At 40.0% G+C, this 17,844-nt stretch overlaps 1 protein-coding gene across 2 annotated transcripts; it reads left to right on the forward strand.

Moving 5' to 3' along the window:
• Positions 1-3,616: 3,616 nt before the first annotated feature.
• On the forward strand, positions 3,617-17,163 carry LOC115739759 (homeobox-DDT domain protein RLT1). 2 transcript variants are annotated; one of them, XM_030672996.2, is made up of 18 exons: positions 3,617-4,394; positions 4,531-4,986; positions 5,791-5,870; positions 6,928-7,335; positions 7,421-7,510; positions 7,594-7,758; positions 7,882-8,104; positions 9,244-9,344; positions 9,861-9,947; positions 10,047-10,199; positions 10,282-10,437; positions 11,511-11,720; positions 11,802-12,485; positions 12,575-13,123; positions 13,715-14,344; positions 14,500-14,610; positions 15,570-15,824; positions 16,158-17,163. In XM_030672996.2, the coding sequence occupies exons 1-18, from the start codon at positions 4,259-4,261 to the stop codon at positions 16,875-16,877; spliced, it is 5,214 nt and encodes a 1,737-aa protein (XP_030528856.1). In that variant the 5' UTR covers positions 3,617-4,258; the 3' UTR covers positions 16,878-17,163. The 2 variants fall into 2 exon arrangements, with proteins under 2 accessions (XP_030528856.1, XP_030528858.1); XM_030672998.2 differs by having other exon boundaries at positions 5,797-5,870.
• The last annotated feature ends 681 nt before the right edge of the window (positions 17,164-17,844 follow it).

Consider the following 17,844-nt stretch of genomic DNA (forward strand, 5'->3'; position numbering starts at 1 on the left):
GAAATTACGTTGAAAATGTGTAAAACATTTTAAATTAGCAGATAATGATGGTGACGGGTCCGGAATCAACGACTTTGGACAATGCTTTTTGTTGACGTGTTATGTTTTGAATCTGATTCTGAGAGCAAAAGGTCGATTTGGAAGGAGCATGCTAAAAAATTATCAAAATAGTCCTAAATCTTTTGCATTTCGTATCAGTTTAGTTCTAAACTTTTTGTATTTATGATAATTCAATCTTTTCGATCAATTTTGACTAGAAAATATATACATGGCACGGCCAGTGCTGACGTGACCAATTTTTAATAATATCTAATATTTTTTATTTTTTCAGTTTTGTTTCTTTTCTCCTCTTCTTCTTCCTCCTCTAGCCGACCACTAAGCCGGTGAAGCTCATCCCCACCCGCCCTTGGCGAGGCCGGCCTAGTTAGGGGGAAGGGCGAGCTTTGACCACCGGAGGAGGAGGAAGAAAAAGAGAAAAAAAAAGAAAAAAATAATTTAAAATAAAAAATTTTGAGAATAATAAAATATTATTTAAAAGTAAACACGTTAGAGCTGGGCGGCATCGGGTGACGCCACATCAACGTCAGCTGCATTATGTTAGCGATTTTTAGTCAGAATTGTCCGGAATGATGAAATTGGTATAAATGTAAAATGTTTATGACTGAATTGACATAATTTTAATAAGTTCAAGACTTTTTTGGTAAATTTTCCCAATCATTAATGATGATCAAAAGAGGAAGTTGCGTTGGACGGTTCTAACTCCTACTTAAAAAGGATTAATTACGCATTCATGAACTTGGAGTTTGTCCCCATCCTTCTCATGCTTTCATTTTTTATTGAGCCTAAAATAGTTCTAATTGGCACCAAATAGTCGTGCAATTGACCATGTGGGATCCACCATGTTCATTTTCGAAAGATGAATGGTCAATTCAATTTCCATCGATTTACTCATCCATCTGACGTTTGTTCTCCAACTTCGAGTTTTTTTTTTAAGATAATTATATTCATTACTCAATAGTATACATGAAAAGTAAGGATGAGCGGTTTCCGGTCCGGTTCCCATAAAAAATCGGGAATCGGACCGCTGGTCTCGATTCCCATCAAAAATCGGGGATCGGACCGCTGGTCCCGGTTCTCATTTTTTGGAATCGCAGATCGGACTAGACCATCGGTCCAATCCTGTTCCTGGGCGGTTCCAAGAAACCCGTGTTCATGAAAAAATTATGCACCCGTAACGTTAAAATCTCAACGATAATTCGATAGCATTTCACGATATCTGATGTGGATTGACGCATTACAAACAATGCATTGGATAGTAACATTGGAAGCTCAAGAAGCAAAAGTGTATAAAATCTCAACAACAATTCAATAACATTTCACGATGTTTGATGTGGATGGACGCATTACGGAAAATGCATTGGACAATAACATTGGAAGCTCAAAAAACAAAAGTGTGGGCTCAATGCCCACAATCCAAGCTCAAACACATTACCGAACGAAGTATGGAACTGATAAGAACACTACATTGCATATGTAATAAGATAGGCCATCGAGACATAAAAAGCTCTATTTTTGGCCCCAGAGCACTCAATTCCGGAAACAACAAAGTATGGAACCGGTAAGTCAATACAAAACTAGCAGGGGCCAAGAAAAGAGAGCATTGAGCATGTACCTTGACAAGACGCCATTGCGGCCGCGATCGCCTAAAATAGAGCGAGAGAGGGAGGCAAGAGTCTAGACTCAAGGCGAGATCTTGAGCGAGAGGTGTCGAGCAAGAGGAACGCGACGTGGGCAAGAGGGATTGAGTGAGCCGAGCGAGAGGCGCACATGTGAGATGGAACTAAGCGAGTTGAGCGATGCTGGAGGCGGAGAGAAGTGGAGACCGGAGAGGTAAGAAAAGAGGTATGCGCCTAAAGTGAAGCAAAGCAAATCTTAAGCCTAAACAAGTAAACATTAGATTTACTTTTAAAAATTTTTTTAAAAAAAAGACCGGTCCGGTCCGGGAGGTCGGGGCCGGTCCTAGGCCCTGGAACCCGGAACCGGACTGGATTTCTCTAAAGCTGGGAACAGGACCATTGGTCTCGATCAAGTCCAAGTTGTCTTGGTCCGGTCCTGGCGATCCCGATCCAGGCAGTCTTTTTTGCTCATCCCTAATGAGAAGTACATAAACTTCATAGAAAAGTAAATTAAAGCCCACAAACTGCAAAATAAGGCCAAATTCAGAAAACAGAGAGAATCAACCTAGCACCATCAGGATTAAGAACACACTTGTTCTATAAGAGCGGATCTGTTAAGCAAAATAATTGGTGGGCGATAACTAGATCTCATATCCTTAAATTCCTTATTTAGTAACTACGATGCTGCTAGTTAATGAAGCACACCTAAGTTTGGCTTCCTTTACACCATCACCATACGGAACAACCAAAATATATTGAATGAACACATATCTAGCATTTGTGAGAGCAAATCTTTGTGGTTCAATGAGTCTAGAGATCCTGTAGTAATCGAGTCCAGGGGCAAATGACTTGTACACAAATAAAGCACTAGGGCATTGGATTCCCGATAAAATATTTATTGAATTCCCAAAACTAGATGTCGAGAGAGTAGCTTTCATATCTAGAATTAGATCGAAAGAACTTAAACTCTCAGATCTAGAACTAGATCGCAAAAAAGAGCTCCCAGTCCAACATTTTGACAATTGTCAATATATATTTTTTTGGTCGGAATTGTCAATGTAGTTTATCCGTGAATGATTTTGTTAAAATTAAGTTTTTTTTCTCTTTTTGTCCTTTATTTTTCTTCCTTTTTTAATCATTTTCTTTTCACCAGTGGCCTGTCTCTAGCGATGATCGATGAGGAAAAAAATCTGCGTTGGCAAATCTTGTACAATAGATTTAATACCTTTTGGATAATTTTTCCCACTTCAATGGCATCATTTTTAACGTACGAGGCAAGAATTTGCAAAAAGCCACAACAATTTTTTTGAGAATACAGGAAGAGGGTTTCTTGACCCGTTAAAATCATACATGTTATTATGAGAAGCAATTCTTCAGTAAAGACTAAAGACTATGTTATTATTTCATAAAAAAAATGCAGTAGTGTTAGATTTCGCCTATTGATTTGTTGGCCGTGTTTACCATCCCTTGTCACAATTAACACATCACATGATTATTTAAGTAGCTTATAGAAAGAAATTCCTTAATCGGCAGATGTATTTAGTGATACACTATACTAACAACGATATATTGCTAAGAAGATTTCACTCATCTCGTGCTTTTCGCATACTTGTTTGATCGGGCCATGTCCACATCAAAATGGAGTAAACATGCCCAGTCAACACGTCGTGAGACATTGCCGAGACGCTCGAACTTCGCCACTTTTTATTTTTTAATAAACGACCCCGATGGACTCACCCGGCAAAAGCTAGGATGGTAACAAACGATGGACAATTCGATCGGGATGTACCTAGTAATTTTCTTTAATTTCCCTAAGGGAATTATCACGGTCTAATTACTGCATTGCTGAAAAATTAAAGATATGGGTCATGATTAGAGTTATTAATTAAAATCAAGAATAAGATAATCGCTCAAGGCTACAATTTCTGGGCTTTAGCCCAATCCGCGGGAGGCAAAAAAAAAAGAAAGAAAGAAAGAAAAAGACACGAGCATGTGGAAATAGCGAAGAACAGCCAAGAAAGATCGGACCGTGCATGACCGGACCAAAATCACCGAGCGAATCGAAGTTCTTCCGCGAAAACGTTCGCGAATCGCTAAAACCAAAATCAGAATTATAAGGCGGATTTGGATTTTTTTTTTCTAAAAAAAATAAAGGAAAAGAAAGTTGGAATTTTTTTCTTTTTTTTCCTGCCAATTACGATGGAATTGGGTGGAATTATTAGAACGAGCGACGGAGAGGAGGACTGTTGTTGGTTTGATCCTGAGATCTTGCCCTTTTTCCTATTTTCCGTTTGTTCGGATACATCGTTATCGAATCGAGACGGGAAACTCCTCCTCAATATATTCGCTCGATTCCTTCCTGATGATGGTTATGGTGATGGGTCTCTTCCTTTGGCGTCGCGATTGCTGCGGTTCGGATGATTTGGTTTAGATAAGAGGGGAATCGGGTTGGGTGGGGAACGGATTTGGTCTTGTGCGCTTGTGGGTGTTCTGGGGAAGCCCTAGCGGAAGGCCCTGTTTCTGGGGGATTGTTTGATCGGTCGCTAGGGTTCGTGGGTGGCCTCGGTTTGGTTGTTCCGGCAATGGAGGGTGGATCGGATGGAGAGGATGAGGGCAGGAGTCCCGGGAAGGCGGGGAATTCTGGTGAGGGGCAGAGCAAGCCCAAGCGCCAGATGAAGACGCCGTTCCAGCTCGAAACCCTGGAGAAAGCTTATGCAAGTGCGTGTTCGAGTGCTTTGTTTTGAGCTTTTTTTTCCCTTTTTTGCTCCCCGTCTAGCTATAAAGGTTTTTCTGTGTGGTTTGCGTATTAGATTTTGTTGTAGTTTGTGATTTTTGATGGTTGGTGGTGGTGCAGTGGAGATGTATCCCTCGGAGGCAATGAGGGCTGGATTGTCGGAGAAATTGGGGCTTACCGATCGGCAGTTGCAGATGTGGTTCTGCCACAGGAGGCTAAAGGACAAGAGCAATGCCTCGGAGAAGAAGTCGCGGAAATCTGCGGCTGTTGTGGGGACGAAAGAAGGCTTTAAAGATGGTCTAATGGATACAGCTGAGCCAGGAAGTGATTATGGGTCGGGTTCGGGCTCTGGTTCGAGCCCGTACGCAAGTATGGAGTTGCAGGGGATGGTTCCGAGGAGGGATGGAGATGATTCAGCTACTGGTAGGAGGTGTTATGAGTCGCCAAAGACAATAATGGAGCTTAGAGCGATAGCTTGTGTGGAGGCACAGTTAGGGGAGCCTCTGAGGGAGGATGGACCTATTCTTGGCATGGAGTTTGATCCCTTGCCTCCTGATGCATTTGGTGCTCCTATAGGTATCAGTTTGGTGTCTTGTCATTAGAATTATATCTATTTTGTTCAACGGGAGTTCATATGCAGTTTTGGATGGTGTTCCATACAAATATAACTTGCTTTTGATATGATATTCGAGTTTATGGACAGGTGAAATGCTCATATGCAAAGTTATACTGTGGTTATTGTGGCAGATTGTTTGCACTGTGAAGTTGCACAAGTGCTTTAAGCTAGTTTTGCAATATTTTCGTTATGACAGAGTCTGTGATATGTCTAGATTTTGACACATGAAATTTCTTTTCTTTTGATGCACTCTCCTAGTTGATGGAGGATAAGTTTGACAACTACAATTGATGATCGGGGATACTTGTAGGCTCTGTCCTGGGAAGTAGGCTTGCTACTTATCGTCTGTGTCTGTTCTGACAGTGTTATTCCTTACTGGTGTAGAGGGCTCCTTTTTTACTAGGGTACCCTAGTAACATACCGTGTATAATGTGAAGGTGCCCTACGTTGTGATCGATCTGTACTGGGTTAGTAAAGACCGGCTGTTTGATCTTGACAATCTATCTTGTCTTTTCATGTAAAGACACCACTCTTTCTAGTTTTTCCGGTAGTCATATGCTTTTTTGCTTGGGTAAAATAGCAAGTGCCGAATGGATCAAGATCATTATAGTATGTACTGGTACTTATGTGGATAAAACAGGATATGAGTGCAAACTTTGGAGTATTTTATTTGCACCGCCACATCTATCTATATTTCCCCTTCTTAGTTCTCATTTTCATGTTTACTGCATTACTTAACTGACTTTATCATGTTATTTGTGTAGTTGCAGATGAGGAGCAGAAACGACTTCAGAATCCTTATGATGGCAAAGTGTATGTTCGACGGGATGCCGTGTCAAATAAAGTCAGTGCCTTCTTTTCTCTTTTGAGATGTTGTTGTTGTTGTTGTTGTTTGAACGATAAACAAAATTCCATTAAGAAGGTATCAAGAGGGTACTGACCCTATACAAAACGGCTGCAAAAGGAAAGCCACACATATACAATTTTGACACCTTCTAGTATGTTGTTTATTACTTACATGTGGAGATTGTGTGATGTTTAAGTTGTTATTTGCTGCTATTTCCTTGATGTAGTCATCTTCCAAAGATTTCAGTCTTTTTGAACAGTCGTGCTGATTGTTATAGGGCTATAATCCATTAAGATTCTAAGGTATTCATTATGAGTAATGTTAGTTCCATGAAATGGATCTAGGCTGGCTGGGACAGGTGCATATTTTACTTAGAGGAAAGGTGCTTCTGCATCTAAATCTCTATAAAATGAGTCCTAGTGATCTTGGCTGGCTTTTACTGTCCTGTTTTTTTAAATTACCTGCTGCTCTGTCTGTGTGATGTTTTTTTTTTCCCTTGTTTTGTAGTTAACTATCACTAATATTCTGTTTTCATTACACTTGCATTGGTTTATGGAAGTTTACAAGGATGCTTGTTCATGCTTGTGAATTAAGAAAGTGTTTGCGAAATGTCGTCACAGATATTTTTGTGATAACATGAGTGTTCTGCTTGGAAAAATTGTTCCTTAAGTGCGGTTACCAAGAACTGTTTGGTACTAATTCTTTGCCGAAATTTGGAGGGGATCTTGTTCTCTATTCAAACTGACCTCTTGATGCAACTTTTTTTTTAGAGGTTGATGTAGGCAGTTGCCCCTATACTTATGCCCTACATGTCCTTTTTCTAACTCAATCCACTATTTGAGTTTTGATATTTTGAAAACTTTAAACTTTTACAAGTTTATTCTTCGTTTTTCCATATTAAAACTGGAGTTGTCTTGTGTGATTTTAACAACTTTTACCACTCGTAGAAGAATGTAATAAATTTCTGATGATAGTTTTGCTTGTTAACCTTCATTCATTCTTTAAAGTCATATATGGTTTGTCAAGTTCTCTGTTATGTGTGATTATATTCCAGGCTGCTTTGAGACTTCTCCACCATGAGTATCAGTTTCTGCATGACCAGCCTGTAAGATACCATACACCTGGACGCATTGCCCAAACTCACTATCATGATGTCCCGGTGGATGGCCCAACTACCAGAATGTCATCCATTCATGGAAGTGAGAAGCTGCCGAGTGTTGATGGTGCTCGAGGTCACCGACTGCGAGTTTGCCGTGTCTCGCAAGAAGATAGAGGGGGAAAAAGTGCTTTATCCCCTTCGGGAGATGATCATTCCCTTCAGCCGAGAGAGTCTTTTGCTAACATCCGAATGGATGCTCAGCAAGGAAGCCACCCGTTTATTGGTCTAGAAGATTCTTCTACGCTGCCTGACGGGACAATTTTGCACGATACCTCTGACCTGCATATCGAGAGAAAGCACAAGGTAATTCTGGAGCTCCTGAGAGCAGATTATTGTCACCACTTTTAAAGATAGCTTTAGGTTGACCAATAATGTGACTTTGTTGCAGAATGAAGAAGCCCGGATTGCTAGGGAAGTTGAAGCTAATGAAAACCGAATTCGCAAAGCACTAGAGAAAGAAAGCATTTTGAGGAGAAAGGTTTTCATTTATCACTTAGGGATATGTGAGCTTTGTGGAGAAAACTTTGGCATGTACTGACATCCTGTATTTTTCTATTGCAGAGTGAGGAACGAATGAGGAAAGAGATGGAAAGACTTGATCGTGAAAGAAGGAAGGAAGAAGAAAGGCTGATCCGTGAACAGCAGAGAGAGGAGGAGAGATTACTACGTGAGCAAAGGCGAGAGATAGAGCGACGGGAGAAGTATTTGCAGAAAGAATCTGTTAAGGTTAGTATTTGAACTTTGTATTGTATTTTCTCTAGTTAGTTTCTTTTGCTTCATTTGATTGGTTAAGCAACCTCTCTTCTTTTCTCTTTCCTTTACCAATTTCTCTGGGTTTTTGTTTGGAAGGCGGAGAAAAAGAGACAAAAAGAAGAGCTTCGTCGAGAAAAAGAAGCAGAGAGACGAAAGGCTGCAGTGGAGAAGGCCACTGCTCGCAGAATTGCCAAGGAATCCATGGAGCTTATGGAGGATGAACAGCTGGAGCTGATGGAATTAGCCGCTGCAAGCAAGGGGTTGCCTTCAATAGTTAACCTCGATCATGCCACTATGCAGAACCTTGAGATGTTCAGAGGTAGATTTTTTATAGCGATCTGTTAAGACTAGTCTCACTCCTTCGCTATCTTGTGATTTGAACCGATTCCTGTGAACACCAATTTAATTCACGTCACACTATTTAGTGTCCCCAATTTAGTACATTCCTGTATACCTACCATTAATCATTTACCAGTTTATGTCGAAGTAAGCTTTGTTTCAATTTAGCCCTCACATCGTTGTGTGGGTCAGATAACTAAGTTTTGGGGGCATTCTGCATTGTAAATCTTAGATGTGTTTATGGGGTGACTTCCCCCAACTTCCCCCCCCTCCCCTTCCTTTTGCTTTACTCTTTTCTTAGAACTTTTCAAAAGGTGTAAGTATTGTTATATGGTGTCGCATTTATTATTTCTTCTTAGTGGGAAAGCAAAAACTTTCAAGGGAAAGCAAAATAAGTACTTATTATAAGCTCTCTTAAAAGAACCCTAGGTACATTCTAAGAAAAATGTGTTGGGTACCCCTGCAAATAAAGTTGAACAAATTTTGTTTCGCTTAGCCAACTCAGTTGATTGTAAAGTGAACATGGCTCTGTTACTCCTATCCCCTCTCAGTAATTTTTCAACTCAGGCCTGTTTCTGGTAGAGCTTTCTCCAATTAATCTGAATTTTATTTTTACAAAGTTTCTGCAGTGGCATCCTTATGTAATCTAAAACCTTAAGTGATGTATTTTGCTGTGAATTTCTTGTAACTTGTTTATAGGATCAGAAAAGTAAACTGAATTGGCCTACACAATGAGGGATTTGTTTCTACTGTAATGTTCGGAAGTGAGGATCTGGTTTATAATTCCTTGCGCTTGAATTTGCTCCATGCTTTCATTTTGTAGTAAAGGAGCTGATTTTGACATGTAGAAATTATTGCCAGTAGATGCAGAGATATGTATCTCTTGATGACTGTTTCTTGTTTTTGTACTTATTTGGGAAGAAAAGGTTTCTTGTTTTTGTACGTTGCTGTTGTGGTATGTGTGTATACATGCGTATGTGCGTATGCGGGCGCATGCCTCCATGTGTATGCATGCATGCATATATGTTCCTGTCTGCCTGCCTTTGGGCATTCCAACTCTAGTTGCTACTGTATGTTTGCTATTGTCCATGCCACTATAACGAGAGTTTTATGTTTTAGATTCATTGAGTGCCTTCCCTCCTCAGTCTGTGCGATTAAAGAGACCATTTGCAGCTCAACCATGGACCAATTCAGAGGAGAACATTGGGAATCTTCTCATGGTATGTTTGACTGTTGATAGAGACGTACATCATTTTTTCATAATGGGTTGCGCTTCCATGATTAGATTACTATTTGAAAATGTTGCATTTTTATTGTGGAGACGTATCGTTGTCCTTGAGGCTGTGAATATATTATCTTTCCATTAATATTTAGTGCTGAAGTGTGTCATGGGTTCCTGATTGTCTGTTCTTGAGTTCACTTAACCCATCATTCCTTTTCTCTGACTTAGTACAATAGATTCGTTACAGGAGGGATAGTTCATTGTCTGGTGGGAGATGGAAGTTTTGATGGTTGCCTCTTTGACTTTTATCTCTCGATATTGTAATTGCTATAAGGGTGACTTTGAAGGCATGATTTGGGATGTGATGTTGGTTTGTATTGCCTTGTGGACAAATTTATTTTCTGATCTAAATGTTTTCAAAAAAAGAGTAAACTCATCCCCTTGAGTTATTAAGGGTGTTCTCTTTTGCTTTATGACTGATCTTCATGGCTTACTTCTGGGTGATCCTGTGCAGGCCTGGCGATTTTTTCTTACTTTTGCAGATGTACTTGGTCTATGGCCTTGTACTCTTGATGAGTTTGTTCAAGCTTTTCACGACTATGTAAGCAATGCCCTCTCTAATTGGATATCTTTGTTTCTCATAGCTTTAACATTTCCTTCATCATTTTTGTGCTCATCTGTACATTCTACTTCATGGCAGGATTCAAGATTGTTGGGCGAACTACATGTTGCTCTTCTGAAGTCAATAATTAAAGATATCGAAGATGTTGCGAGGACACCTGCTACTGGTTTGGGTATGAATCAAAATAACTCTGCCAATCCTGAAGGTGGACATCCACAGATTGTTGAAGGGGTAAACTATGCTTTTCTGAACTTTGTTTATAGACTAGTGAATCCATTATCTGGAGTGAATGAACTTTTTGTTTTTTTCATAGGCATATGCTTGGGGTTTCGACATAGTCAAGTGGCAGAAGTATTTGAATCCATTGACATGGCCCGAAATACTTAGGCAATTGGCATTATCTGCTGGATTTGGTCCACAATTGAAGAAGAGAGCTGTTGCACAACGTCGCCGGCAAGATATTGATGAGGTTCTTTATTTGAACTTCACTTTTACCTCAAACTTGAGAGAAAAGTGCTTTCTATTGTCTAACCATTGGGTTTGTTGTTGTTGTTGTTTTTTTTTTTTTTTTTTTTTTTGGGTGTGTGGGTTTGGTGGGTGGAGGAGGGGGATATTGTCCTCGTCAAAATCAAAGAGGAAATTCATACAGAATTCCTCCGTTATAAGAGCCAAAGTAGGGGTGCTTACGTAACATCCTTAGGCATAAAAGAATCAGAAGTTCTGATTGGCCTACTATTATGAATGTCACGTAATTCGAACTGGTTGGGGAATCATACTCTATTGAATGCTCGTCCATTTTTTCTGCTAAGAAAGAGGTCTTGATCCTGCTTTCCTTCTGATGGAATCTAACATTGACTTGGATTTCACTTTTCTTTGACCCTACGAGTTGTGTTCAAGAAAAGACACTGGATAAATTACTTTAGGTTCATTAAGGTTGGGGATATTCCTAGTTATATCACTGAATTTTGAGAACTTTCAATCCTTACGGCTACCTTATCACAATGTGTAAAGCCTACTAGCATGGTGTAATTGAAGTTCTAATAATGACATTTCAATGGGGTCACTCCATCTAGTGTCCATAAGAAACGAGCATAAAGAAGACGTGGCACGGAACACAGCATGTGGATAAAGTGGACATCAATCTCTATTATGTGTTGCCTGAGATTTCAATTGCTTATGTAATGATGACATTTGATATGCTACTAGTCACTGAATTTACAGCACCTTTGGAATATAGGCGAACAATTTCTTCAAAACCTTTTAGGTGACTGACTTCGTTCCTGATATATTTTTGGTATTGGAAGAAAATCCAATTTGTTTGGTCGTGCTTGATTCATAAGGATGTGAATTTGGTCGTTATTTGTAACTTGTGCTTATATTCGGTAAGAATGACAATGAAACACGCTTTATGTATTCTCTGGTAGTCCATCTCATACCTGGATGGAGTTCTCATGCATCTAAACCAAGTGGAACCTAGAATGACATTATCGATCTGTTATTTTTTGCTTTAATGAATTTCAATGAAGGAACTTGTGATTTCAGGTTAAAGGTTGTGAAGAAGTCTTATCTACTTTACGCAGTGGTTCAGCAGCGGAGAAAGCACTCACGATCATGCGAGAAAAAGGTTTGTTACTGCCTAGGAGATCTAGGCACCGATTGACGCCTGGAACTGTCAAATTTGCCGCATTTCACGTTCTCTCACTCGAAGGAAGCAAGGGGTTGACTGTATTAGAACTGGCAGACAAGATTCAGGTTAGTATTTTATAGATTTCTGGTCAGGGTAATGATTGGTTCTTCAGTGTTGGAATATCTGATTTAGCTCATTATTTATAGAAATCTGGACTGCGGGATCTCACTACAAGCAAGACACCAGAAGCTTCCATTTCTGTTGCTTTGACAAGGGATACTAAACTTTTTGAGAGAATAGCTCCTTCAACCTATCGTGTCAGATCTGCTTATAGGAAGGATCCAGTTGATGCTGAGTCAATATTGGCAGAAGCCAGAAAGAAAATAAGGATATTCGAGAATGGAATTTTAGCTGGAGAAGATGCGGATGAAGTGGAAAGAGAGGATGAAGGGGAAAGAGATGAAGAATTTGAAGGTGATGTTGATGAGGATCCTGAAGTCGATGATTTAGCTCCTACATCAAGTGCTAACAATGATGAGGACCAATGTGATCAAGCGAATGCATGTCCAGAAATTGGAAAGGAAAATGTTTCTGGTAATGCAAATTTGCAAAATGAGATTGAAGGGGACATAGAATCTTGCACTGTGGTTGGCTCCATGGATGTGTGTCATCCAAGCATTGCCACTCAGCACCATAAGGATGCTGAGGATTTTTGTGGTAAAGATGATCAAGAAAGTGTAGAGATTGATGAAAGTAAGTCAGGTGAATCATGGATTCGTGGACTTACTGAAGGGGAATATTCTCATCTCAGTGTTGAGGAGCGTCTCAATGCTCTTGTCGCTTTGATTGGTATTGCGAATGAGGGGAACTCGATTCGTGCTGTTCTTGAGGTAGTCAGCCTTCTGCATTTTACTAAAGAGCTTTGGTTGCCTTTACAAAAAAAGAATTCTCTCTTAGCTTTCTGTTTAATTTTCCACAGGACCGACTGGAAGCAGCAAGTGCTCTGAAAAAGCAAATGTGGGTAGAGGCACAGTTGGATAAGTCTCGCTTGAAGGATGAGTTTACTGCTAAAGCGGATTTATTGTCCTTATTGGGGAGCAGAACTGAATTTCAGCTTCCCAATACTCTGGTGGATGGCAGCCAAAGCTCCTGGTTTCTGGCTGATAATGAAAACAATGATGTTCCTGCAGTGAACCAAATATCATTGCATGGTCCACAAAGTCTCCAGAATGACTTGAGCAGTGCTCCAAATGAAAGATTCTCAGCTGTTCAGGATTCTTCTGGAGGTCCAGATAACTTCTCCATGCAATATGGACATGCCTCAAAAAGGTCACGCTCTCAATTGAAGTCTTACATTGCTCATAGAGCTGAAGAGATATATGTATACAGGTCCTTGCCTCTTGGTCAGGATCGCAGGCGAAACCGATATTGGTGGTTTGTTGCATCCGCCTCAAAAAATGATCCTGGTTCAGGCAGGATATTTGTTGAGCTGCATGACAATTCTTGGAGGCTTATAGATTCGGAAGAGGTAAGCGTATGCAATATATTTATCACTCATCTCTAAGAACATTTATGTCCTTCATTATGAAACCATGCGGTGAAAATGGCATTTTGCATATGAAATAAAAGGAAGAGGAAAAAGGTAAAAACAAACTCAAGGTGGCCTGGCCTAGTTAATGGTTGGCTAAACTGGGCACTGGTTATGTTATTCAAACTGGACAAAACCAATGTTTTTAATTTGTTAGCGAGTTATTATTAATGCTTTTGTGAGTCATAAAACAGAATTACCATAGTCAAAAGCTCTGGAAGCCACATTAGAAGTGTACCATAGAACCAAAATCATTTTACTATCTATATGCTAGTGTTCTTTTTCTGAATAAAGAACACTGCAGTAAATTCCAATGTAGCTGAAGGTATGCCACTGAGGGTAATCATGTAACCTTCACTTTTTGAAAATTGCAGCCATTTTGATTTCGAAAGTAGTGATAAGGAACATTATTTCCGTTGTATCTGACTTTTGGCTAGCATTATCGTTACCTTACTCTCTGAATAAGGTGTTTGTGAGTTTTTTCAGGTTGTGTATTTAATATCATCGTTCGTCATGTTTTTTTTTTTGCAGGCTTTTGATGCTCTTTTAATGTCCTTAGATACACGTGGGATAAGGGAATCCCATTTGCGTCTAATGCTGCTAGAAGTGGATCCCCTATTCAAGGAGAATATTAGAAGGAACTTGCAATCTGCCAAAGGCTTCTCAAGGGGTGAACTCCCACTCCCTGTCAAAAATGAAGCAGCTGAAATGGATTCTAGTCCTGATTGTCCTAATGATTTTGACAGTCCTAACAGTACTGTCTGTGCTTCAAACTCCGATTCATTCGAGACATCATCATCAATCAAAATTGAGCTTGGCCGAAACGAATTTGAGAAGAAAGCTGCATTGAAGAGATATCAAGATCTCCAGAAATGGATGTGGAGAGAGTGCTGCATCTCCTCCTCATTGTCCAGTGTAAAAGTAAGGAAGAAGAGGTGTGACCAGCTATTAGGCATCTGTGATGGCTGCCTCAGCACGTACTTCTTTGAGGCTGTCCATTGCCAGTCTTGCCACAAGACTTTTTGCAGTGAGTTCGACTTTTCACTCAATCATGTGGGGTGTGAAGAGAGAAGGAAGTTGGAACATGGGTACATCCATATTTTGGATTATTCTCTTCCCCTTGGAATCAGATTAATCAAAGCGCTGTTAGCATATTTAGAGGTAAGGCTGAGAGCATAGGATTTCGTGAGGATCACTCACTGTTAAAGTGCATTGTCTTAGTAATAGCTCTCTCTCTCTCTCTCTCTCGCGCGCGCGCGCTCTGCTACGTATGTGCTTCTCCATTTTTGCATGTTATTAAACGTTTCTGCTTTCAGGTTTATATTCCCTCAGAAGCATTGCAATCGTTTTGGCTGGAAGACATGGACTGCCGAAAGACTTGGGGTATGAAGTTGAATGCATCATCATCCACTGAGGAACTCCTGCAGGTCTGTGCAATATATGTTCTGCAACTTCACAGTTGTTTTTGGTTTACATCATAGTGTACCATGAGTTTTCGTTTGTATGTGATTGCTTGAAGGAAATTGTACACTGCAAAGTTCTGTAATATCAGTACCCTAAATGCTGACTGCTGCCTTGAAAGCTGCCAGGATAAATCCCCCATTGTGAGATGGCCCTTTCTTCAGTTCTCTTTGTCATACATGTGTTTCTTTTAACTAGATAACCTTGATGACCATCCTTCTTGTTGGAGCCTCATTTTGTATGGCCTCTTCTTTTTCTGTTCTGAAACAACACCAACCTCACTTTGTCTTCTTGTCCTCCCTTTTTGAGAATTTGTTGCAAAAATAAGTTAGTTCTGCTATGTGACATCCTTTTTGCTTTTGTTATGCACATAATCAGACTTGACATGATTGGACACAAGCTATGTAAGTGCACTTGAGTCCAATCTACCATCTATGCAACGTTCTTGCTTACAATCACTTCATGCCACAACAAGAATTATCTGAGCCAGGCCCTATGGACTTTTGACTAATTATCTGTGAACACCTCAAGAGACGTAGTTCAAGCTAGAAGTCTCACAATTTAACTTACCTAGTTGAGGTTAAAGATAGATCAATAAGCAATTGTCTTTGTGTGAATGTCAGACAAAGCAATTGCACGTCTCATGCTGATCATGGCTTCTAGTTATGATATTCCATGTGCTGCAACTTTACCTTACTGAAGTTTATATAGATCAGTGTCTCTCTGCATTATTAGTTCATTCCTTTGTAACTGTACATGGGCTGCTTCGCTGACTCACTATTTTATCCATTCATGTGATTGCATGTCATCTTTTCTTTTCTTTTTGCTTCTGTCTCGTATTCTATTATCGTTTAGCAATGTGGCCGGCCTAACTTGTCAGCTGCTCATCTGACTTGCATATTGCTTGATAACAATTTTCTTGTAGATGGTAACTCTACTCGAGGGTGTTATTAAGCGGGAGTATTTGTTGGCGGACTTTGAGCTGTCAAAGGAATTGCTGGGCTTGGTGAGAAATGCTGGGGATGAATCAAAGAGCTCTGAAGCTGTTTCTGTCCTTCCATGGATTCCACGGACTACTGCCGCTGTGGCTCTGAGGCTTTTTGAGCTGGATTCTTCCATAACTTGTGTAAAACAGGAAAAATCTGAGCCTGGTGATGCTATGGCACTCAAGGATTACATGGTAAGTATTTTTTTCGCCCACACACTAAAGGTGCTCAAGATGGGATGATAAATCTGAATGGATACATTAGGATAGAAAACTCAAGAGGATGTAGCACAATTTCAGTACAGTTGTGTCTAAATCAGCGAAACTGCTTTTAGGGTGCTAAGCATCTGACTAGCATACACTAGTGTAAATTGGCGGGGCTATGCAGATGCACGGTGTATGCTTGAATTATTCAAATGCATTAGAAATTAAACTTTACATGGTGATGTCGTGGGTATTTAGAGTAGGGTTACTTTATTAAATTTTCATGTAATTTGTTAGTTGCCTCCTCATTTCTCTATATTACAGAAGCTTCCTGTGAAACCCACATTGCTCAAGCTCAACGAGATCGAACCATCAGAGGGAGTTCAAGAAGAACTACAGATGAAAGACCTTTCTGCTGATGTCATTAAAGGTCGCAACAGTAAAAAACGTGGACTTGGGAGCCGCGATCGAAGCAACGGTAGAATGCGTCAGAGGAGACCTGGTGCAAAACCTTTTGCCGGTAAACAGAATGCTCTAAATGTCGAGACTTTAAATCGGGGGTTTAATCAACAGGGGCGAGGTTATGGGCGGGGCCGCCGGACAGTGAGGAGGAGGAGGACAGAAAGCAAGGCTGTTCAGGGGAGGCTGCTTGGCGATATGATGGAGACAGGGAGGCCAAAGATGACTGAGGACACTACGGTAGTAGAGGAATGGGGCGCTAAGCAGAAAAGTCCAGTGCGCTTGGTGACGGTTGATAACAGTAACAGCACGGAAGAGGCAGAATCTGATGACAATGAAGTGGCGGCTTACGAATTCGATAAAGGAAATTGGGAAGTTGGGTTGGGTGGTACTTCAAATGGGTGGGATAAAATGGAGGTCAGTGACGAGGATGTTGATTCTTTTGACAATAATAAAGGCATAGAAGATGCCGTGGATGAGGACTCTGAGGGTGACGCAGATTTAGGCGACAGCAACATGGCTGTAGACACAATCCCGAACGGCGATTGTTTGGACTCAGCCGTATCAGAAGATTACAGCGAGTGAAGGGTTTCGGAGGTTGGGTTTCATAGCAGTACCAGTATTAGGGGGCTATTCATCAGTTGGATTAAAATTTTGATGGTGCAATATGTGTAGCAGCTAACTCCTGCTAACTCCTGTCAAGAACAATTCAATGAGTTTCCCAGCAGATTCATCCGGGAAAATAAAGTATAGTCCAATTAATGAAATGAGGTATATAGTTGTATTTTTGTATTAGGGACAATGACAGAGATAGTGATTGTTCACATTGCTTCCCTACAGATGAGCTATTTAATTAGAAATTCATTCAAAATGGTGCTAAATTTTAGTACATTGGTTTCGCATTGTTTCCAGTTTCCTCTCTCTCTCACGCACTGTACATGCGGAAACAACAACTTACAAGGATAAGTGCATTGAAAGCATTAAAATTTGAAACGAAGGTACAATTAAGTCTTAAAATTTTCAACAAGTGCAATTGAATTATAAATTTTCAAAAAAAGTAATTAAATTTTAAAATTTGTCAAATTTATCCAAACAGGTCTTTTCTTTAATTGCAATTTTTGAAAATTTTAAAACTCAAATTGTACTTTTCTGATCAATTTTAAAATTTGATTATATTTTATTAAGTTTTAAAATTCGATCATATCTTTTTTTTTTTATCAAAGAACTCGATTTTACTTTAATGACTTTAAGACTTTTAATGCACTTTTCCTTAATTTGGATATTTGAGTTTTCCGTAAAACCTCCACATTCAACTCAATATTCAACAATTAACCATCCAACTCTAGGGTTTGAACAGTTTTTTTTCCCCCTCTCTTTTTGCAGAAGACAGATCCAGATAAGGGCAATTGCAGTATGATCTGCCAACCAAAGCAAAGCAAAGGAGGGACTTATCCCACAAGCTCTCGAGACACGAAATCTTAGTTGTTACCAACTCAACCAGATTCCAATTCTAGTAGTCATTCGTGATCGTTCAACGGTTCAAGCAGTAATT

The sequence above is a fragment of the Rhodamnia argentea genome, chromosome 9 (genome assembly GCF_020921035.1).
Source record: "Rhodamnia argentea isolate NSW1041297 chromosome 9, ASM2092103v1, whole genome shotgun sequence".
Lineage (NCBI taxonomy): Eukaryota > Viridiplantae > Streptophyta > Magnoliopsida > Myrtales > Myrtaceae > Rhodamnia > Rhodamnia argentea.

Excerpts from the sequence above, each read along its gene's own strand:
- LOC115739759 (XM_030672996.2), top strand. The coding sequence starts at position 4,259 with ATGGAGGGTGGATCGGATGGAGAGGATGAGGGCAGGAGTCCCGGGAAG. Across the intron at positions 7,511-7,593 it reads AAAGCATTTTGAGGAGAAAG|AGTGAGGAACGAATGAGGAA; the intron begins GTTTTCATTTAT and ends TTTCTATTGCAG. Across the intron at positions 13,124-13,714 it reads GGCTTATAGATTCGGAAGAG|GCTTTTGATGCTCTTTTAAT; the intron begins GTAAGCGTATGC and ends TTTTTTTTGCAG.